The sequence below is a fragment of the Salminus brasiliensis genome, chromosome 5 (assembly GCF_030463535.1).
Source record: "Salminus brasiliensis chromosome 5, fSalBra1.hap2, whole genome shotgun sequence".
NCBI lineage: Eukaryota > Metazoa > Chordata > Actinopteri > Characiformes > Bryconidae > Salminus > Salminus brasiliensis.
The window spans coordinates 9,000,854-9,024,582 of NC_132882.1; the positions used below are offsets into that span (position 1 = coordinate 9,000,854).

General features: G+C 41.7%; 2 protein-coding genes across 3 annotated transcripts; both read left to right on the top strand.

The window, feature by feature from the left end:
- The first annotated feature begins 855 nt into the window (after nt 1-855).
- cidea (cell death inducing DFFA like effector a) lies at nt 856-8,362 on the top strand. Its single transcript, XM_072679149.1, has 5 exons — nt 856-929; nt 1,478-1,616; nt 2,706-2,861; nt 5,769-5,941; nt 8,260-8,362. Exons 1-5 carry the CDS (start codon nt 856-858, stop codon nt 8,360-8,362), a joined length of 645 nt encoding a protein of 214 aa, XP_072535250.1.
- A 2,955-nt stretch (nt 8,363-11,317) lies between these two features.
- Nucleotides 11,318-18,863, top strand: tubb6 (tubulin, beta 6 class V). Of its 2 annotated transcripts, none has more exons than XM_072678702.1 (4): nt 11,318-11,411; nt 13,188-13,296; nt 14,424-14,534; nt 17,676-18,863. In XM_072678702.1, the coding sequence occupies exons 3-4, from the start codon at nt 14,474-14,476 to the stop codon at nt 18,737-18,739; spliced, it is 1,125 nt and encodes a 374-aa protein (XP_072534803.1). In that variant the 5' UTR covers nt 11,318-11,411; nt 13,188-13,296; nt 14,424-14,473; the 3' UTR covers nt 18,740-18,863. The 2 variants fall into 2 exon arrangements, with proteins under 2 accessions (XP_072534803.1, XP_072534802.1); XM_072678701.1 differs by lacking the exon at nt 11,318-11,411 and adding an exon at nt 12,469-12,815.
- Nucleotides 18,864-23,729: the final 4,866 nt, after the last annotated feature.

The following is a 23,729-nucleotide window of genomic DNA, read 5'->3' on the forward strand; positions in this document are numbered from 1 at the left end:
CAATAATGCAACTATGAAATATTATTTTAATTACTTGAGATATATTAAATTGCATAAGTATATTATATATTACATATTACATAAAACAACTACAACTACACAAAAATCTATATAAATAAAATAAAACCACACTAAAAAATCTGTACTGATGTACTGATGACATCACTTAACTTTAACATTTGTTAAGATTGGTGAAAAGAAATGTGTTTGAGCCATCATTTTTTTAATTATCAGAAATGTTTGCATATCTAGCTTAAATGTTTCATGAATAGCTTTTAGCTAGTAACTGGTATGGCCTACTGTGATTAAAAAATACAATGTGATTAAAAAATAATTTACTACGTATACCTTGATTAACATTCACATGGTCTAAGTTTAAACTTTAAATTACGTTAAAAATATATTTTTTCAAGTCAAAGAAGTGGCCCACATATAAATTGCTTGCTGAAAACCACATTCATCTATAATATATAACAAGACTCAACCTTAACAAAATATACAAACACTAAAACCCAAAACTAACACTTATTACTAACAGTCCCTAGGGACGGTCAGCAGGCTGTCCATTTTAAAATGGCCATTAGTCAGAAGGTATGTGAGCTCAAGCCTGGGAATTGATCTGTGTTTGTCTGTTGACATCAGTTGTGCAGCCAGTCATGCCCAGAAGGATTTATCCCATGCCTCAAACTGGAAATGGGTTCCAACTCTCCTCTTTCGTCACCGGGTGGTATCAGCTTAATATAAGGGGATCAATGTGCCCTCAGTAATCTCATATAAAGCCCTCCTGTGGTGGACAGGCTCAAAGGCCACTGTTTCTCTGGAGAAGACAGATCAGAAGACAGACTTTGATCAATTATGTTTACTGGTTTTCCTGCCGTTCTGTCAAGTATGGAATACGCTAAAACCCTGGTTCCAACACCTATAAAGAGGTAAGATCTCTTTGTGCTCTTGGTTGGACATTTGGGTTACCTGTGGACATACCCTGTGTGGGTAATGTGTGCACAAACAAGTTACCAGACTGTTACCAGATTGTTCAGCATGACGTACAGTATCAGCTCACCACCAGCTTCTGGAGAACTGCTTTCTGCTTCTGGCTTGCATAGATTCTTTAAAATAAAGGTGCTACAAATGGTTCATTGGGTGATACCATAGAAGAACTTTTTGTAGGAGTGTGTAAAGAAATGTGTAAAGGGTTTAAAGACATTGATATAAATGCTCACTGATTCAAAGGTTCTCTTTTACAACAGTGGTTCTTCATGAAACCAAACATGGTTCTTCTACAGCATCGTTTAAAGAACCCTTTGCAGTGCCTTTATTCTTAAGAGTGTAGATGATGACTGAAGTATTGCAACATAAGTGAATGAAACTTTCACACCCTGGTTATATCTGGTTATATATGGTTATATCTCAGTAGCTTCTGAGCCTGTGGTTTGTGTGTGATTTTGTCACTGAAGCTTCTTCTGTGGTCATGCTGTAGGTCGGTGTCCACCATGCATTCAGTGATAGCTCAGCGCATGCTGCCCCCAGCGCAGCCCCGGCCCTACAGAGTCTGCACCCAGAGCCGCCTCAGGACCAACGTTTTGGTGGCCATTTCCCTGAACGACCTGCTGAAAAAGGTAAAGATAACTGCAGGTCAGATAGTGGTGGCGTGTCCAAATCCAGGCCCTGAAAAGTCCCAGCATGTTTTATTCTCCCAGTGCCAACAGACAGGGTCTCTCCACAGCTAGAGTGTATTATAATATTTGGCTTTGCTTGGACATCTCCCAGGACTGGGGTTTGGAGTCACTGGATGTTGGGCTGGGTGTTTTTTTGAAGGGGTTTTGCACATGACTTTAATCATGTAAAGCCTGATCTAGCAAAAATCGAATAATTGTCTGAGAAGGAAATTAAATAACACTTTTTATTTGGTTTATATAATTTTATTAGGAAATTATGTCTCAGTCATTTAAAGAAACTAAAACATATAGAACACTAAATTATTTAACCATATATACTCTGTCAGGGAGCAGAAATCATACACAGCATGCAGTTTGGTTAACATCTGATTTATTTAAATGTGCTTTAGAAGGTTGACTTGATGTTAATTGTTATTTATTTATTTGCCATTTATCATTTATTATATATCACTTTTAATTTATATATTATTTAATCAATATTCAAGAAAATTCTTTAATTATCACATATATTATTTATATAGATTTTGTTATAGATATGTACCAGTTATGAGGTGTGTGTATTTAACCCCTTATTAAACACTAAGGTGTATTACTCAGTAACTACAGGGACTTCTGTACAAACTGGAGGGGCTTTACTATGGTAATAAAAGTTTGTAATAGCATTAGGTTGTTTAACCCCGAATAAAGGCTACAAATCCGTCACTGTGAATATCCAGCAGTATATCTGAAGCATTACAGGTCCAATATAAGCAACCAATTTACCATATTAAGGGGTTAAAGATGTTTGGATATTGTCTACCTCTGTGATCAGGTATTTCTGTTAGGTGTCTGACTTTATGTCTAGAAGGTTGATTCATTCCTGAATCTTGTTTTTTCTTGTTTGTCTTTATTGAGTATATGCACTAAGCAGCTGCCCTGTATGATCTTCACAGGCTAATTCTAGTCTATAAAGAACATCCAGCCCTGATAACCTGCAGAATTGTGCACCTGAGCTCTGAGTTATGTCTTCCTGTGTATCTCCTTCGGCAGACTGCCCGTTCCTTTCTGCTGACCTACCAGTTGCTGACGCTGGTGCTGGAAGAGGACGGGACGGTGGTGGAATCAGAGGCTTTCTTTAATTCCCTCCCACCCAACACTCTCTTCATGGTGCTGGAGAAAGGAGAGGAATGGACCCAGAACCCACAGGTAGAGCCCTTAATCCTTGTGTAGTCTTAGCATTCTGTACACTCCTCCTTGTCATATGGGTCAAAAAACAAAAAGGTCAGGGTCTGCTTTTATGGTATAGCTTTTTAATGAAGGACAAAGTCGATGTTCCACATTCTCCAGTGCTGGAGAATTCAATTTCAAGCAGGAAAACATAATTTAGTTTTTTTTTTCTCTGCTGTTAAACACAGTAGCAGGTTATTTTCTGACTCTTAAGACAGCACTAGGGTTAGCACATCTCTCTATGAACACATTTCAGATACTGCTGTTATTGAAGGAGTAAAGCTGTGGCCCTGTACAGTAAAAAAGTGCATTACTTGCTTTAAGCATGTACATCATATTGCTTAAAAAATAACCCGGAAGACAGAACTGGCTTAGGTTTATTCTTCTAGAAATGATGTGCACTTTATAATCAAATATGATGACATGATGTTCAGGTGGGGTTGGTGTGGAACATATTTACCCCTCATTAAACCAGTTATTTCTCATTACACCAGTGCAACCATTATAAATCACTGTGCAGTTATGGCAGATGGCACCAGTTCCCATGTGATATTAGGAGTAGAGCTGCCACAGTACCACAGTACCAGAACTTTAAGTTCAATACTGTAGAATCACAATGCTTGACACTACACTGTGCTATGGCAAATATTAAGCACTGATCATTTTGGGGACAATGAATATTAGACTGCATGCAGAATCCATTTCTTTTTCATTAATACAAAATTTGAAATACATCCAAAACAGAAGAGTCACACTGATGCCAGCTCATTTAATACAGATTTAAAAGTACTGAATTGTTATCCAGTGGCAGTACTGAGCTTCTGGCACTTAAATTAAGAGTTCCTTGTCGTCAGTAATGTGTTGTAAGACCATACTGCATGTGGTCTCACAAGTAAACATGCCCTGAATTCTTATCTAATATCTTCTACCTGTTGTTCTTCACGCATCTTGAGTATCGGATTATATCTGGATAAGGCCGAATCACATAAGAATGCAAGTGTGAACGCACCCAAGACTCAAGATTTTAACTGGAAACAAATTCCATTTCTCAAACCAGTTCAGGATGTGGTCTGAGACGCATTTGAGCCACATGTTAAGTCTCATCAGGATGCATCACCATCCAAAATCTCTCACAGTACAACCAAAACACTGGTAATAATTGCTGTGCAATGAGCAAATCTGCATATTCTGTCCCACAGTGATCGTATTTCAGTCTGACTAACCAGAGAGGCATTTGACTACCCAGTGTAAATGCCTGTGGCTAAAATCTCATCAGGATACAATCTAGATACTAAAAGAAGCACATAAAGTAAGCAGGTGTAAACCCAGAACCCTGTGGTCAATGCCCTAGCTCTCTAACCACTGAGCCACCACTGACCCTAAAGTCTTATCATGATACAGAGAAAGTTAAGGGCCTTGCTCAAGGACCCAACAGTGGCAGCTTAGCAGATGTGGGTAATGAACCCACAACCCTGTGGTCAATGCCCCAGCTCTCTAACCACTGAGCCACCACTGACCCTAAAGTCTTATCAGGATACAGAGAAAGTTAGGGGCCTTGCTCAAGGACCCAACAGTGGCAGCTTAGCAGATGTGGGTAATGAACCCACAACCCTGTTGTCAATGCCCCAGCTCTCTAACCACTGAGCCACCACTGACCCTAAAGTCTTATCATGATACAGAGAAAGTTAAGGGCCTTGCTCAAGGACCCAACAGTGGCAGCTTAGCAGATGTGGGTAATGAACCCACAACCCTGTGGTCAATACCCCAGCTCCCTAACCACTGAGTCACCACTGACCCTAAAGTCTTATCATGATACAGAGAAAGTTAAGGGCCTTGCTCAAGGACCCAACAGTGGCAGCTTAGCAGATGTGGGTAATGAACCCACAACCCTGTGGTCAATACCCCAGCTCTCTAACCACTGAGCCACCACTAACCCTAAAGTCTTATCATGATACAGAGAAAGTTAAGGCGTTTGCTCAAGGACCCAACAGTGGCAGCTTAGCAGATGTGGGTAATGAACCCACAACCCTGTGGTCAATGCCCCAGCTCTCTAACCACTGAGCCACCACTGACCCTAAAGTCTTATCATGATACAAAGAAGGTTAAGGGCTTTGCTCAAGGACCCAACAGTGGCTCCTTAGCAGATGTGGGTAATGAACCCACAACCCTGTAGTCAATGCCCCAGCTCTCTAACCACTGAGATACCGCTGACCCTATCTATTCATATTGTCACTGTCATGCAAAAACCCTTGTATTACCAAAATGTAATCTACAGGAGAAGTAAAAAACCCTTCTTCTTTTAAAAGACGTCAGTGTGGAAATATTTTATTCCAGGTCATTTTGGAGCATTTCTATTGGTCAGTTTGTTATAACATTCAGACACAATGTAAAGAAAAGCCAACAGATTCTAATTATGTCATGACTTGGCCTTGTTATATTATGTAACGAAAGGTTTAGCATTTGGGATTTTTTAAACTGACACAATCACTGGTAAAAAACAAAGGAGCTGGATTTCCAAAAACTGGGTGCTGCTCCCCTAAATAGGATTAAGGGCAATAGCACAAATAAACCTCTGTATCCTCTATTGTTCACAATGCTGTTTTATTGTTCTGAGCTTAAACACACTGCATAACCTTCAGCTGTGATGCAACAGCAGTTTTCAACTGTGCTCTAGTTAGATCTTGCCAAACACTTTGTACCTCAAGCAGGAGTGAAACAGACTGGAGATGTGCTGCTCTTCTGCCACTAGGGGGCGCACTGTGCCTATTTGATTTTGCACTTCTCTCCAGGAAAAAGGCCCCTGTAGTTAAACATCTCTTGCCAGACTTAGTTACCTTTTTTGTCTCATACTGAATGCTTGCATTTCATTACAAACATGTTTCACAGGCCTTGACAAGCTTCAGGAAGCCAAGGAGAAATGAAATCGCCAAGATAAGCTTTGACCTGTACAAGCTGAATCCAAAGGACTTTCTGGGCTGTCTCACAGTGAAGGCCACGCTCTATGAGATTTATTCCCTCTCATATGACATCAAGTGCTCTGGATTCAAGTACATTTTGAAGTGAGTATGTTAGTTTGCGTGTTTACTGGGAAGGACTTTTATGTATGTTGATGCACCCTTAAAAACAAGGGTACTTCAAATGGTTCTTTGAACGAGACCATAGAAGAACCACATTTGGATCCATAAGGAACCATGTTTGCAGTGTGAAGAGCCTTTTGAAGGTCTAAAAAACCTTTGACATAATAATCAATTTAACGTTCCTTCATATATATAAAACACACTATATGTCCAAATGTTTGTGGACACCCCTTCTAATGCATGCATTCAGCTACTTTAAGTTGCACCCTTTGTTGATACAGATGTGCAAATGCACACACACAAACACACACAGCTGTAGATAAGTGTTGCAAATAGAATTAGGCTCTGCAACAGATACACATGTACATATTGGCACCATGCCTAATGCCAGGCGTGGGCTAGAGGGGTATAAAGCCCCTGGCATTGCGCTGTGGAGCAGTGGAACTGTGTCCTCTGGAGTGATGGATGGTGCTTCATCCAATACTTCTGGGATGAGTTTGGAAGTTGGGGATGAAGTGGGGTGGTGCTCATCCAGCATCTTGACCTCATTAACGCTCTGGTCACTGAATACAATCAAATCCTCACAGCAATGCTCTTCCAAAATCTAGTAGAAAGCCTTCTTCCCTAGTAGAGAGAACAGTAGAGACAGTTACTCCAACAAAAGCAGGATAAACTCTTTTTTAAAACGCTTGATTTCAGAAGAAACAACGAATAAGCGGGTGTCCCAAAACGTTTGTCCATATAGTGTATATAGAGCTGTATGTTGCTGTAGGAAGACATGCACTGGTGCTTTATGGCAGTATTGTATGTGGTTACTCCTGTGTGGTGTAACAAATCACATTAATAAGTTTGCTCTGAGGAATTTCTCCACACCATATGTTCCCTATCTAGCAAGGAATAGCCAGCGAACATGACACAGTGCTTCTGCTCATTCTCTCAGCTAAGCTAATAATCCCTGTAGTCTCTGGATAACAGCTGAGGCAACACCTCACAGAGGCCACCTGAACAGTTTTCCATCCCTGCTATCTGCTGTACCCTGTACTGTACACAATACTGAACCACTGTTGGCTGCATTTCAGATGGAAAGGCTTGGGAATGAGCAGAAATCCATAAAGATCATGAACTGAAAGGCGTCCATTGAGTGTTTTTGTAGAAGCCCTGAAAATCATCACTCAATTTTGAGGAACAATATGGATACGCTGGTTAGAAGAACACAGTTAGATCACAGGTTATGATCCTGACTTCTCTGTGAACTCTAGACTCCACCAGCAGCTCACCTCACCTACTTTAATGATGGACTGATTAACTAGATGTTGGATGCAGTACTGGTCTTTCTCCTGGAGACCTTTGGAAAGGGTTAAGCTAACTCAATCACAACAATCACTATGTACGGTTTGTTTGTTGCCCAGATACAGATAAATAGAGGTGAATGACATTGCCTAAGGTAGTATAAAAGCCAGGCTAATAGTGGCTCAGTGGTCTAATGCAAGGCCCAGGGGTGGCAAGTTTGAATGCCGAGCCATTTCGTATTGCATCAGCAGCCAGAGTCAGAGAGAGCACAACTGGCCGGGCTCTCTCTGGGTGGGATTTTGATTTTGCTCTCTCCCCTCAACCCTTTAAAGCGATGTTGGCTGGAACAGGGGTCTGTTAGCTGGTGCGGTAGAGCTAGAGACTTCGCATGCATGGAGACCTTTCCTCCCAGAATGACAAGAGACGATGTCTGGTTTGCTGTGTATTGAAGGAGACGTGTGTTAATTCTTTACCCTCCTAGGGTCAGGAGCATTGCTAGTGCTAGAGTGGGTTTATCAGTACCATATTGGGAAAAATAGATAAAGATAAAAATGTAAAAATAAATAAAAGTAATTAAAGCTATGGGTTATATGCAAAAATGTGCAACAACTGTCTGATTCAGCCTGGCTGGTTTTGCTCAGTCTTGTGTCTAAAATAAAGGCCTGTAATTCTTCATGAGTCACTCTTGGTTCACTCAAAGCCTTGCACTGAACTAACAATTATTTATTAACTAATTATTTATAGTTATTAATTGCAGTAAATGTATTTTTTTCTATTTTATAAGGCTTATTTCTCACTAAGTTGTATTACACAGTAACTACAGGGACTTCTGTACAAACTGGTGGGGCTTTTAATAAGACTTTTGGCCTAGGCTGTTTAACCTAGGCTGTTAATAAAAGGGCTGCATTTCCATTGCAGCGCAGTGTTTTGTCACCTGGGGGTGCCTGTTCAATGTTATTCTCTCCCTGTCTCTCTCTCTCTCTCTCTCTCTCCCTCTCTCTCTTTCTCAGGTCTTCATTGCGATGTGTGATGCAAGTGACCAGAGTTGCTGGTCAAGTTCTACTTTATGGATCCTCATATGTGTTACACTATATTGGTGATGAACGTCACTGAACCTGACCTACTCAAAGGACATTATCATGCTTATATGAGCCTCCATGAGCACTATTTTGACTTGGAACATTTTTTTGAAAACATTTCTGTCCATTTCTCTCACAATCTGACAGTCTTGCGTTCACACATTTGCCTCACAAGCAAGCAGGAATCACTTAGAATCACTTTCTAAATGATTATGCAACATCATTCATATGTCTGATATTATTTTCTCTTATTTTCAATGATCCCATGTAGGTCTTGCAGTGTAAATATACTGTAAATGTTAAATTACTTTTCATTATGCTTTGTCATGTATATATCTGTAAACTGTGTGTATATATATAAATGTATATAACAGTAATCGTGTTCAAATGATCATACTAATCTGTGTTGTATCTTTACGTTACGTCTATGCAAATGAGTTCATATAAAGTGTGCACACTCTGATTAGACTGAGCAATATAGTCTACACAGCAACACACTGTGGCTTAAGGCAGTGGAGGGACAGCAGGTCTACACCGATGCCAGAAGGTCTGTCACAGAGTAAACTTTACCTGTCCAGAAGCTCTTGCCTTTCACAGAGCTGATAACATGCCCAGGTCTGTGACCTACATTGGTTCCTGGTCAGCTTCCTGCTGTAATGGGATTGGAGCATTGATTAAGCCGGTGAGGTGGTGTAACCAGTTCAGAAGTACAGGCAAATCTGATTAATAGAGCGATTATCAACCAGTTGATTAAAGCTGCTCTGAGCTGGCTTTTGAGGTGAGTGTGTGTGAGTGTGGTGGGGGGGTAAAGGAGGTGGCCACCTATTATCCAAATATATTACACTATCCTAGTATCAGTGTGTGTGTGCTGTGAGGCAGAGGTCAACCTAATTCTTCTAGACGTTCCTCTAATTCACTTTTGCTTTAGTGCTACATCCTATTTAAGTCCATTTCACTTGAGTTTCCAGTAAAAGCACTTCTCTTCATAAATTTGTGTCACATTTCTCCCCCTTTTCACTCAATTATGCCAAATATCCCACTCGTTGATAACTCCTAATGCACTAGCATTGCTCCAGACACTAGGAGCATCTCCTCCGATACATACAAAGCCAGCCACCGGCTCCTTTTTCAAACTGCTGCCAATGTGGGGTTGCCGGCCAGCCGACACACTCGAAGGGATAACGTGACGTCCCAGGGTCTACCACACCAGCTAAGAGATGCCTGTCCCGGTCGACATCACTTAAGAGTAATGAGGGCAGACAGCATGGCCTACTGTGCTCTCTCTGACTCCGGGTGCTGATGGCAAAGCACCACGGTTCGCACTTCTAACTCGCAACCCCCAGGCCATAGTGGTAATGCATTAGACCACTGAGCCACTCAGAACCCTCTTGATGGGGGTCCACTGCTATCTCATTTTACTACTAATAATTCCCATCTGCAGGTTATGACAAAGTATGATCAGAGTATGCCCCCAGACTGAGAGACTCCACCATGGACCACTGTGGCTGGGTCGCTGGGTTTCAGACTTCAATCTTATGAACCCCCATTTCTTGGCATGCAGTGAGTTAGACAGTTGCACCACCCAAGCCAAGAAGCTTCAACATGTCAACATGATTCTAAAGACGGTAATAATTTCTTTACGGGGTAAGTAACTGTTTCTACCCTCAGCACAGACAAGACTTTCTGAACAGGAGAATCTGCTGTCCACAGTCAGGAGGCTTAGGCCCTGTCATCACGTCTCTGGATCCTTTTAAAATCATAAGACTTTGGCCCTCTGTTCACATGAACACAGTGTTTTAGTGACCAGCCTGTCACGTGATTACAGTCAGGCAGTTGCGTCATATTGGAACAGAGGCTCTGGGGGTGGGCGTGTATATTTTTAAACAGGTTAACATTAACACACAGACATTTTAGATATGTCCAAATGTGCTCTGCGTAAATGTGTCCCAATGTTTGTAGACACCCCCTTCTGTTCTGTAAAGGTTTTACACAAGATTTTGCATTAATGTTGTTGAATGATTCTTCTCCATACCTAGAACTCAAAAGTAGTGAATAAAGCCTCTTCACTTCAGAGACGGTTCCACTGCTCTAAAGCTCAATGCTGGAGGGCTTTATACCCCCACTGCTGATGCATGGCATTGGGCACCGTAACCTAATGCTCTTATGCAGCTGCTCCAGGGCCTCCCATTCTATTAGTAATGTTTTTTTGGCAATGATTATTTAAAATGTTAGTGTGTGTGACTGTTAACAGCTAATTCAGTAATGGTACGCTGTTCAGATACTTTTGCACATATCAAATATGTCAAATTTAATTGGGCCCCAAATATCCTATTCTAATAATGGTAAATATAATACACTATATGGACACAACATTATTAAAAAATGTTTATCCTGTCTCTATTGTCAAGATATGGCTTTTTACTATTGCTGTGACCTCATCACCCCCAACTCCCCAACTCATGCCAATAGTATTGGATTGAGCACCAACCATCATTCCATCCATGCATGGCAGCATGGTGCCAATATAGACAGAGCCCTGTTTACAGTGCAGCCCAGGATTGAACTCAGAACCTAGAAACCACTTCATTAGGCTTAATTTATCTCCAACTGCTCATGACTGACCTCACACACCTGTATTGTACTGTTACCTGAAACTGTTCATAAACAGTTTAAACTTCAATAACTCAATAACAAGCCTAATGATCAACTCAAATGCTGCAGCCTAACTACAGGCCCCAGTGCACATTTCTGCACCAGTCTACTGTCAGACTAAGAAAACTCACAGCTTGTGGTGGGATTGCACATCTGCTCTGTCATTCAAACTCAGTGGTCGTGGGCGAGGACCGAAGCTGAAGGCCTGTTATTTTTTTCTCCACCTGTAACCCGACAAGCCCGGCCTCCTGCTTGGGGCTGGCTAGATCTCACTCAGAATCTCTTAAAGCAGCTTGCCTGCTTGGCTGTGTTCTAACTGACTTTCTGCATACTCTGATACTAGTAGAGCTAGTAGAGTAAGAACAGTGGCTTATCACCAGTATAGCAGTTTTGCTGGAAGTGTTTTGTGAGTCAACAGACAAAAACAAGAGGTTTGTGTAGCACTAATTTATCTTTATATCTATCTATCTATCTATCTATCTATCTATCTATCTATCTATCTATCTATCTATCTATCTCTCTATCTATCTATCTGTCTGTCTGTCTGTCTGTCTATCTATCTATATCTATCTATCTATCTATCTATCTATCTGTATGTCTGTCTATCTATCTATCTATCTATCTATATCTATCTATCTATCTATCTATATCTATCTATCTATCTATCTATCTATCTATCTGTATGTCTGTCTATCTATCTGTCTATCTATCTATCTGTATGTCTGTCTATCTATCTGTCTATCTATCTATCTGTATGTCTATCTATCTATCTATCTATCTATCTATCTATACATCTGTCTATCTATCTATTTGTCTGTTTGTCTGTCTGTCTGTCTATCTATCTATCTGTCTGTCTGCCTGTCTATCTATCTATCTATCTGTCTGCCTGTCTGTCAACATTATTTGTTATCTATTTGTCTGTCTGTTTGTCTATCTATCTATCTATCTATCTATCTATCTATCTATCTGTCTATCTATCTATCTATCTATCTATCTATCTATCTATCTGTATGTCTGTCTATCTATCTGTCTATCTATCTATCTGTCTGTCTATCTATCTATCTATCTATCTATCTATCTATCTATCGATCTGTCTATCTATCTATCTATCTATCTATTTGTCTGTTTGTCTGTCTGTCTGTTTGTCTGTCTATCTATCTATCTATCTGTCTGTCTGCCTGTCTATCTATCTATCTGTCTGTCTGCCTGTCTGTCAACATTATTTGTTATCTATTTGTCTGTTTGTCTGTCTGTTTGTCTATCTATCTATCTATCTATCTATCTATCTATCTATCTATCTATCTATCTATCTATCTGTCTGTCTATCTATCTATCTATCTATCTATCTATCTATCTATATATCTATCTATCTATCTATCTGTCTGTCTGCCTGTCTATCTATCTATCTGTCTGTCTGCCTGTCTGTCAACATTATTTGTCATCTATTTGTCTGTCTGTCTGTCTGTCTGTCTGTCTATCTATCTGTCTGACTATCTATCTATCTGTCTGACTATCTATCCATCCATCCAGCGTGGCCAGCCTTCTACACACCAGCTAAGTGATCTAGTCAGAAAGCAGGTACGCGGATTGGAGCGCGCCCTCCCGACTGTGCACTATTAGCCAATCCCAGCGCAGGAGGCGGGGCGTGTCCAAATACGGGTGGGAAACGAAACGCGTGTTCCTCCAGAGAGCAGCTTCATAAAGCGCGCTCCCTTCACTGCTTTCATCTGAGCTCTTCCTGTAGAAGTGTGCTCCTCACGCTCGTGCACTCAGTCAGAATGAGGGAAATAGTTCACATACAGGCCGGACAGTGCGGCAATCAGATTGGAACCAAGGTAAGAGTCTCGCGCTTCACTATTTAGACCATGTAAACTGACACCATGCAGCACCCTACTGCTAATAACCAGTCCTTTAACTGGCTGCCAGGGACTGTCCGGCTTCATGTCAGGCTGGGTGTACCCTTCATCTGGACAGCATGATCTGAACAGTGTGTTAGTGAAGGGTCTGGTGAACTCTGGGTGTGGTGAGATGCGCCCTGCTGTGTGTGACCACTGTCTGAACTTCTGTAGGAATGCAGCAGGGTGTGTATCATCACAGATGCACTGTCTGTATGAATCTCTGATATATGAAGGGTTTCAGGTGGACTTGTGTCTCTTATAATCTCTCATAAAGTGGGTTTCTCTCTGTTGTGTTGGTGACACATCCAGTTCTGGGAAGTTATAAGCGATGAACACGGGATTGATCCAGCAGGCAACTATGTGGGTGACTCAGGCCTTCAGCTCGAGAGGATTAATGTGTACTACAATGAAGCATCCTGTGAGTAGTCTACCATTTGTGTGTGTGTGTGTGTGTGTGTGTGTGTGTGTGTATGAATCAGCATCATTGTTCAACTACCTCTTGACACACACTTAACGCAGGTTGGGACATGGGATCACCCACATGTTCCATATATCAGCTATAACATCCACACCACCTTCCTAATATTGAGGAGGTCCCCCTTATGCCACCACAACAGATCTGACCATTCAAAGAATAGACTCCACAAGACCTCTGAGGGTGTCCTGTGGTACTTCTTTGTTTATATATATATATAAAAACAATATATATAAAAACAAAAAAGTAGGTAGACTGGTCAAAAGTATTGGGACACATCTTAATCATCAAATGTTAGTGTTTTATTTAGTCCCATTGTCACAGGTGTATAAAATCAAGCACCTAGTCATGCAGTCTGTCTTTCCACACATTAGTGAGAGACTGGGTGGTTCTCTGAAGAGCTCACTGAACTCCAGTGTGGTTCTGGATGTAATAGGAGCCTGCACTGCAACAACCAGTCAGCTGGTCAGCAGCTTCTCCCCTCCTAGGTCTTCCACCATCAGCTATGAGTGGTAAAGTAACAGAGTGCTGAGCTCAGAGCATAGTGCAGAAAAGTCTCCAACGCTGACTAAATAACTGCAGAGCTCCAGACTTGCTGCTGTTAGAGCTTAGAGCAAAGGAGGACCAACTTCATATTAATGCCTATGGGTTTAGAATGGGATGTCAGAAAAGCTCCTGTAGGTGTAATATATATGTGTCCCAATACTTTTGTCCATCTTTATATATATATATATATAGTCCTTAAAACGTGTGAAACAAGCACACAGACACACACAAGTGCCTTGCACCTCCAGCCCTCACACAAAGATTGACCTCAAGTCAAGCTTTTAATCATGTCGTCACTCCAAAGGAATTTATTTGGCAGACCCAGACCTAACTTTGAGATGTTTTTTTCAGTAGACCTGAATGAAGGCTTCTGCTTCTGCTTCACTGCGCACTTTTACAGATATCAACACAGAGACTAAATATAACCCTTTTGTTTATGTATCTCATTCTTGTATTTAATAAATGGTTTGGTCTGAATATAGCCTACTGAACTAGCTTTGTGTGTGTGTGTGTTCTGTTTGTAGCCCATAAATATGTTCCTCGAGCAGTACTGGTGGATCTGGAGCCAGGCACAATGGACAGTGTCCGGTCCGGCACGTTTGGACAGCTCTTTCGACCAGACAACTTCATTTTTGGTAAGATCTCTTCACATGCCAGGTAGTCCTTAATGTGTGGTTAGATATTCGTCAACTTCCTAAATCTGATTCCAGTTTGGATGGCTATGGTCAGACCACAGGGTGAGAAGTCCTGCGTTGCATTAATGCGTTTAGACATAGCAGCATGTGGTCAGTTGATGTAATGGCAGCTGATGGCATGTGAATGTGGTCTAAATCGGGTTGGGTGTGTGTTTTGTGTGCAGGAAGAAAACACATTAGAGCCTCTTTTGATATCTGAAGGCAATCAGCTTGGAAACTACGTCAGAATACAGCCACTCAGACTGACCTAATTATAGATGAAGGTCTTCCCATACCCCAAGTATTTTTAATGGTGTTGATATAAAAAAATAGATCCATGAAATAAAACACTGCACCATAAAAAAGCTCAGAGCAGGACTGGCCTAGTCATTTAGTCTTGATTGCATAGGGAATACTTCTTGGAAGACTCCTCAGTGTACTGTGTTAGACTGATTAGAGAGAGCATGAACTGACGAGTTCATCAAATGAATCATGTCTGACACAGCATGAACCAACAGTGACTCCTATTATTCCTTTTTCCCATTGGTTAATAAAAACCAGTATGTGTTGCCAGACTTCACAACATCTTGCAATTGTAGTTTGATTGTAGAATGTATGTAAGAACCTGCCATTAGTCTCCATATCAGCAGATATCAGATTCTGATGTTGGATGATTAGTTGTGGAGCCCCAAAGGTACTGGAGGGAGCGCAGTTCCACTGCTTTACAGCCCAGTGCTGTTTTTTTTTTGTTTTTTTTTTGCTCCAGTAGCTGAATGTACTTTTTAGAAGGGTTGTCTAGATACTTATGGCCATTCTACCTATTCCCTTTCTAAAATCCTCTAATGGCTACTTCCAGCATGTCACAAAGCAAATGTCATCTCAAACTGATTTCATGAAAATGACTGAACATGAGTTCAGTGTTCTTCAGTGGCCTTCCCAGTTAGCAGATCTGGATCCAGTAGAACACAAGAAAGTGCTCCTGAAAAATCTGCATGAATTAAATGATGCAGTGATGTCAACATGAAGCACAATCCCAAAGAAATGTTTCCAACATCTTGTTGAAGAATTGAGGCTATTTTGAGAACAGGAGGCCCTGCCCAGTAGTAGTATAGGGTAATGAAGTAATATAAGCATACTCTGTATGTTCAAAGCATGATGCCCAATGCATCAGACCAGCTGCCCTGCGTCAGACCAGCTGCCACCTACCAGTCCAACCAGTAGGCCCCGTCCCCACCACCACCAATGCCAGACCAGCGGCACACCCTCCTACCACTGCTACCTGCCTAATGCCTATGTTAAAACCTAAATAGACTCTTAACTATCTGCCCCTATTAATATTACCACTATTAATAGTAAAAGACTATAGTAAGTTCTACTACACCATGATTAATATATTATGATTATGATCAGAGCAGTTTAACAGTATAGATGCTTTGGTGACTTATATCAATAATGTTTAAATAGTTCTGATCAGAGGAGGACAGGTCGGGTCCCCCTTGTGAGTCTTGGTTCCTCCCCAGGTTTCATCCTCCAGCTCTGAGGGAGTTTTTTCTTGCCACTGTCACAGTTGGCTGCTCACTGGGGGTCTTGGATTTTCATGTCTTCTTAAGTTATTTCTTTTTTCTCTGTCTTTTACTAATTATGTAAAGCTGCTTTGTGACAACAACAGTTGTAAAAAGCGCTATACGAATAACCACCAGCTAGAGGGGTATAAAGCCCCCCAGTGTTGAGCAATAAAGCAGTGGAACTGCGTTCTCTGGAGTGATGAAGCTATATTCAGTTCTTCTAGTTAGCTGGAGTGGTGGTTAGGATTGAGACCACTGGAAACACCATTACTACATGACCCCACTACTGCTTTCATGGCTAAATGCATTTGGATCCTCAATGTCAATGTTAGGCTCATACCTTCAACCCAAAAACACCTTGACAGATATTGACTTAAGTAATAAGTGTGTTAATTTTATATTTTGCCTAATTTTGTAACACATTAAGGCAAATGGGATGTTTACCCAGCTTAACAACCAGAATCCCACATGGAAATGTTTACAACTACTCTTGTCATGTAATTAACAACCAGATTCTTTATTCTCCATTAAAACACTCTGCATTGAAAGCCCTAATCAGGTCTGAAACAGTGGCCCATGACTGGGCTTGACTTCACTAAGATTCACGTTAAACATACCAGGTGGATACTGTTGGAATGAACTGGATCTTTAACAAAACATCTGCTTTTTTACCTCTTGAGTTTGACTTTTACACCCTAAAACTAATTTATCAGTAATGATGAGTTAGTCATGGGGAATTACTAAGCAGAAGAGTTTTAGGACTGAGGATTTCGCCACTGAAAAACAGCCATGCTAATTATTTTTCAGTCTCAGTTGTTGTCTTTGGCAAATGGCAAATGCTGTATGTATGCCAACAAGTATTTAAAAAAAGAAACACTGATCCAAATGTATATACACAGTAGTGTCATGGACAGATGCCCATGGTGCACCGGTGCACCCATGTGCTAAGCTCCTGATCCACTTGGTCTTTGTAGTTTCCATACATTACACATTTCATGCCTGTGAAACATCAAATTGGACTTTCCACACAGTAGATATAAATGAATGGAAAACTTTAATACCACAGTCCATTAACCTCTGCCTCATGCAACATTAATAACGAGACTAATGGAAAAGTGTGCATTATGGAAGATTTTTTTTTACAGAAACTGGCAGTCTGTACACTGAACAGAGCAAACATACACTATCACATGTCTCTGACCTCAAGAATGTGACTAATGCTACAGTTCATCGAGAACACTCGCCTTGATTTCAGGAGATGTCTTGAGTAGTGTACTCTGCCATAAGCTGCAAACAAAGCCATGTTCAGCAGTTTTCTGTAACAGTACACAGACGTCTGTGGAATTCTCCCACTCCCAAGCATGAACCTCAGCTTCACATAGTCACAGAGTCTTCGCAGTCGGAATGATAAATGGGGAACAATTGGCACAAGCCTAGCTGTTGCTAACCACTGGTGGGGGAAGGGGTTGTGGAGATATTGGATTTCATTTTTGTGGCCTTCTCCTAACTACTCCCTGCTTTGTTTTTGATGGTGCAGGACAGACAGGTGCTGGGAACAACTGGGCCAAGGGCCACTACACTGAGGGTGCAGAGCTTGTGGATTCGGTTCTGGACGTCGTGAGGAAAGAGTGTGAGCACTGTGATTGCCTCCAGGGCTTCCAGCTCACACACTCACTGGGTGGAGGCACCGGCTCAGGCATGGGCACCCTCCTGATCAGCAAGATCCGCGAGGAGTATCCAGATCGCATCATGAACACCTTCAGTGTCATGCCTTCCCCTAAAGTGTCTGACACCGTGGTGGAGCCCTACAACGCCACGCTATCAGTGCACCAGCTGGTGGAGAACACAGATGAGACCTACTGTATCGACAACGAGGCACTTTACGACATTTGCTTCCGCACTTTAAAGCTAACCACACCCACTTACGGTGATCTCAACCACCTGGTCTCAGCCACTATGAGCGGGGTTACCACGTCCTTGCGCTTCCCAGGCCAACTAAACGCAGATCTGCGCAAGCTAGCTGTCAACATGGTCCCCTTCCCTCGCCTCCACTTCTTTATGCCTGGTTTTGCGCCCCTGACCGCAAGAGGAAGCCAGCAGTACCGTGCTCTCACCGTTCCAGAGCTTACCCAGCAGATGTTTGATGCCAAAAACATGATGGCCGCCTGCGACCCGCGCCACGGCCGCTACCTCACTGTGGCGACCGTCTTCCGTGGCCCCATGTCCATGAAGGAGGTGGACGAGCAGATGCTGGCCATCCAGAACAAGAACAGCAGCTACTTTGTGGAATGGATTCCCAACAACGTCAAAGTAGCGGTCTGCGACATCCCACCCAGGGGCCTGAAGATGGCCTCCACCTTCATCGGCAACAGCACGGCCATCCAGGAGCTCTTCAAGCGCATCTCTGAGCAGTTCTCCGCCATGTTCCGCCGCAAGGCCTTCCTGCACTGGTTCACAGGAGAGGGCATGGACGAGATGGAGTTCACTGAGGCCGAGAGCAACATGAATGACCTGGTGTCCGAGTACCAGCAGTACCAGGAGGCCACAGCCAATGATGGAGAAGATGCGTTCGAGGAAGACGAAGAGGAAGTCAACGAGTAAATGCTGCTATTTTGTTTGTGATCGTACACACACATATTGTTAATGTGCTGTGAGTATTTTATTAAGCTGTGATTTTTCTTTTTTTATGTGGATGGAAAAAAGTTTGCAATAAACATTATTGGAAGAGCTACGAGATGTGTTTCCTTCAAAATACCTGTTAAAGGTCAAATTATACAACATATGAAGGATGTCAATCCGATTACTTGGAATTAAGAAATAAACGGTGGCAGGTATTCAAGTTTTTAGGTAAGCAACATGGCAGGGACGGAATATTTGAAGTGGGTGGTAGGATATTTGGGCCCATAAACTCTAGATTAACATAAGAGTTTAAAAGATATATAAGTTATGATTATGATATATATATATATATATATATATATATATATATATATATATATATACAAATAATTCATTTACTGAGTATTTTCAGTTGCATAAATAGCACATATGGGGACAAAAATGCCCAGACATTGTTTACATGGCCTATTTACAACCCTGTTATGTTGCCTCGATGAAACATGATGATTTAAAATGATAAAATCTGCTTTTATTGGCTGGTTTGTGGCTTTACACCAGGCTCACAGTCACATATAATAGCATTTGTTTTAACACTGTAACAAAAACACTAATTATTCCTGAGTCTTACCAGATCGCTGTCCTCTTGTTGTGTCCTCTCAGCGCGACGTGCTGAAGAGATTGTAGCCGGGTAAGGTTAAGTCTTGCCTCCACTCTCCCTGGGTTTGGCTTTCTCAAGTCTTACCTGTAAAGCTGGTACTCTCCTTTCCGATGTGGGTTTAGCTTCAGATTTGTTCAGCTGAGCTAGCCCAGTTTGTTTTTGAGGGAGCAGACAATGGAGAGAGGTTAGTAAAAGCTAGTGTCAGCTAGTGTTCACTTTTAGCCTAGCATTGATCTCTTTTTGCTCTAGCTGGCTTTTGCTTCATAGCAAGCCCATCTGGAGCTCCCCTTCTGCGGACACTCCCACAGGAAAAGCCATGGTCATGAGGCCTGCTTCATGTAGCAACCTGCCTTCTCTTAACTAGCAGAGTTTGGAGGTGAGGAGCTGCACTTCAGTATTACAAACACCATGTTTCCTGATGTCGCTCTGGTGTTTTACAGTTTCACCAGCTTTGTTCTGCTTGTGTTATCGAGGACGCATCAGAAAGTGACTTGTGTGGACCTGGCACAGCCAAATATCCCAGAATGCTTTACGCACCACTCTGCTGTTCCAATTGCAAATGTACCGTCCAGCGTCCTCCCGTCCTCTGGAGTTTGTACTCATTAGTTGAACTTGCCAAGTCTGTACTACCAAGTACACTAGCCCGAACTTGGTGTACCCAGTATTTCTCCCACCCCCTTTGTCGGGTGCGAGGTAGAGGTAGAAAGACTGTGTTGGGCGTCATCACATTTTCCACTTCCTGTATCCTTCTGCCCTCTGCTGAGTTTTGTAATTGAGTTTGACATTCTAGGGACCTCCACTTTAAGACGGTCTTAATTGCTTGAGTGTATTACCCACAAATGTGACTCAGTATAACAATACAGATGTTTTTGGGAGGATTCTTAATATTAGTATTGAATATTATGACCGATTACAGCTGACTACAGCGTTTACCAAAGACACTGTTACTTTCAGATGATCTCTATGCATTAATGCTGTTCCTTATCCCTTCAAAACCCAACAGACTGATTAGGATTAATGAAGTCCTTACTGGTCCAGCCACTGCACTCACACTGAATTACAGCAATGACTGTAATTTACTCATTGACCTGCTGCTTGGCTGAATGAGCCTAACTGGCAGGATATTGTGTGGAAATCCACTGGCTGCATAATATTTCTATCACCACGCTGGATGCAAGTTCAGCTTCATTTAGCGTCCCACTGAGGAGGTGAGGACCGAGCCAGCCATTCTGAACGCCAAATGCTTTGTTCATTTCCGTTCATGTCTCATAGCAGACGGGCCTGTCGGGGGACACAAATCCTGCTCACTGTGACCTCCCATTATTCCAAACAGCTGCTGAGCAAGGCGTTCTGCTCTCAGCGATGTGTACCAAACAATAGAGGAAGTCCAGTCTCGACAGAACTATTTGTAGCAACAGCATTCAACAACACAATGAGCGTTTGATGGGATACAGCTGGGTGGAATTCTGTCACAGAGAGAACCAGCTCCTTTTGTTTGAACAGTGCAACTGCTCAGACACCCAGCAAAAAGCCACTGGAATTCTGGATTCTTTATAGATGTTACTTGCACAATTTCCCCAAATTGTGTAAATGATACTTTTCGGACATTAGGCCATTCATTTTATTTCTGATTTTCCATCATTAAAACATCTCTGAAGCTCTCCTCATGGACTCTAGTGTTATTTAGAGTTCTTCTCCAACACCTGGTTTGGTAAATCAGTGCTTAATGATGGTAAATCAGGTGAGCTGGTGGTGGAATTTAAGAGAGATAAATGGATGTACTTAGTTTTTAACTCAATGCACAGAACTGTTGACTGTTACTTACTGAACCCTTACTGGTTCATTTCTTTTAACCAGGTACTGGATGAGTTCATTCTGGACTTCCTTCAGGAGAGAACATGGATAAACGAATTGGTGTTGACTTACTCAACACCACAAATGATTGTATTAAAGGTAGGTTAAGTGTATATATGTTTCCTGTCCAGTTGAATAGTTCTTAAATCAGGTTTTCTGAGTGTTTTAAAGCATTTACACTGTACTATACGCATGCAAACATTTCAAAAGTAAAAAAAAACAAACTAAAAGGTAGATATGTGTATTAAAAATGATTGTAATATACTTTTTATTTCAAGTAATAGAACATAAATATAGATAATTGGCAACTAAATAAAAAACCTAGACATTTAGATGTGCCCAGAATAATGCCATTTGCTGATATCCATAAACACTGATATCCATAATGCCTTGTATTTCACACATAACTATCACATCTTGAAGCATATAACATTATAAAAAAAATCATGTAAATAAGTCCAGTGAATTATCAGTGAATATATTCTTTTGCTGCTGAAATATTTAAAATATTTAACATCTAATAAAATGGTTTTGCCAATATTAGCCCTTCCTGCTGTTGAATTCATCTCACGTAGGCCTTGTTAACAGCTGGCCTTGATAATGAACTGATTCAGAAGTGTCTAATGAGGAGGAACATGCCTTGATAGAGAACAAACTCAGTTTCTAAAAGGACCCTTTGTTGTCTAGTTTAGTGTTTCTCATCAGTAAAAGAGTTTTTACTGTAGAAGCTCCTGATCTCATCAGAACAGATGCAGGTGAACATAAATACGGTGAAGAAGAACAAGAGCTTCTCGTTCTGAAGAAAGAAAGTAGTGAGATGTTGTCGGTGAGCTAGTCTGAAGAACAGAGCTCGGTTCCTCCAGGTTTCTCCTGGACGCCCCCCAGTCCAGCCAGCACAGCGTGGAGGATGTGTTCAACTCCATCATCGGCAGCAGCAGCAGCAGCAGCAGCTCACCTGATTTACCACCATTAAGCCCTGATTTACCATCAAACCAGGTGTTGATCTGAGGAGAACTCTAAATAATACTAGACTCCACTGGAAGAACTTTGGAGATTTTCTAATGATGAACACATTGATGGAGAACCACAACTTTACATGTATCAGACGAGACCTCCTAGTGTTGGGGCATTGCTAGTGATAGGGGGAGCTCACATGAATGGGAATTGAGTAATTGGCCTTGGGTAGACATATGGAGTAGAATTTGAAATAAATAAATAAATTAATTAATTAATTAATTAATAAATCCTGGATCGTTTCACTAATTAAAATGAATTCCAAATATGAAAGTTCATCATATTATCTCATAAACCGAATGACACACAGTGGTGAGACAGGCAAACTGAAAGCTTATCACAGGAATGGCATTTAAGAAATGACGGAGATCCTTCAGCCCAGAGGCCGCTCAGTAATGATCACAGTGCGTGGAGAGGAGTGTGTTGCCATGGACACACAGGTCTAGAGGGTTTGCAGTGGCAACAGCTGCGGTGGACTCAGCTGTGGGAGGGAAGAGGCTCTGCATGTTTGAGGGTCCGACTCACAGCGGTATAAATCCTGGATTCAACTACACTGGATTTTGGACAGTCGAAGGGCGTGAGCCTTAGGCAGTATGCTGCAGCCATTTAAAGCCAGTGCAAATACCAATACACCACATATTCTATTAACACAGCCTGTAAACATCTGTAAAACCCAGCTCTCATTTCACCTGCAGTCTGTTAGCTCATTTTCATAGCTCTATTAAATAATGCCCTGTATCTGTATGTATTAAGGCCCTCCTTTTTAATAGCTACACAAATCTAGTGTTCATCTCACATGGACTGCAGTGGATTTTATGGCCAGCACTTAGGTTCCCAGCACTCGCTGTGTAAACTACTCTCAGTCGAACCGAGCTGCCATACATTTACGTAATTTAATATATACCATCACATCAATTTAGCAGCGTATGACAGGGTGCACAGAGCAGGGTGGTACGCTGGCAGGAGTGCCTGATTCTACAGTGGGCCCCTGCACACCGGGAGCATAATTCTCTCTAGGGGATGTTTACAGCTTCTCCGGAGCTGTTTATACCATAACAAACTTGGACAGTATTAGGTCTTGTGAGTCAGAGGTGCACGCAGGGGCAAACAGGCTGTTAGCAACGCTGTAAAACACTCCAGAGCTTAAGCAGAGGTGGGTTGAATGAGGTAATGCTGACCTGTACCTCATCCATATCAACACTAGTATTTATGCAACAAAATAAATTGCCTGTATTGAAAAGTGTACAGTGATCAGCCATAATATTAAAACCACCTGCCTAATATTGTGTAGGTCTGCAGGTGTCCTGTGGTATCTGGCATCAAGACATTAGCAGCAGATCCTTTAAGTTCTGTAAATTGTGAGGATTGGGCCTCTATGGATTGCATTAATGAGCCTTAGGTGCCCATGACCCTGTTGTAGGTTTATCGGTTACCTGGCACTTACAC

What these genes read in the sequence shown, in the direction of transcription:
- cidea (XM_072679149.1), top strand. Translation starts at nt 856, where the DNA reads ATGTTTACTGGTTTTCCTGCCGTTCTGTCAAGTATGGAATACGCTAAA. An exon ending in GTTCCAACACCTATAAAGAG is followed by an intron (nt 930 to 1,477) that starts GTAAGATCTCTT and finishes GTCATGCTGTAG; the next exon opens with GTCGGTGTCCACCATGCATT. An exon ending in TGAACGACCTGCTGAAAAAG is followed by an intron (nt 1,617 to 2,705) that starts GTAAAGATAACT and finishes CTCCTTCGGCAG; the next exon opens with ACTGCCCGTTCCTTTCTGCT.
- tubb6 (XM_072678701.1), top strand. Translation starts at nt 12,759, where the DNA reads ATGAGGGAAATAGTTCACATACAGGCCGGACAGTGCGGCAATCAGATT. An exon ending in GTACTACAATGAAGCATCCT is followed by an intron (nt 13,297 to 14,423) that starts GTGAGTAGTCTA and finishes TTCTGTTTGTAG; the next exon opens with CCCATAAATATGTTCCTCGA. An exon ending in ACCAGACAACTTCATTTTTG is followed by an intron (nt 14,535 to 17,675) that starts GTAAGATCTCTT and finishes TTGATGGTGCAG; the next exon opens with GACAGACAGGTGCTGGGAAC.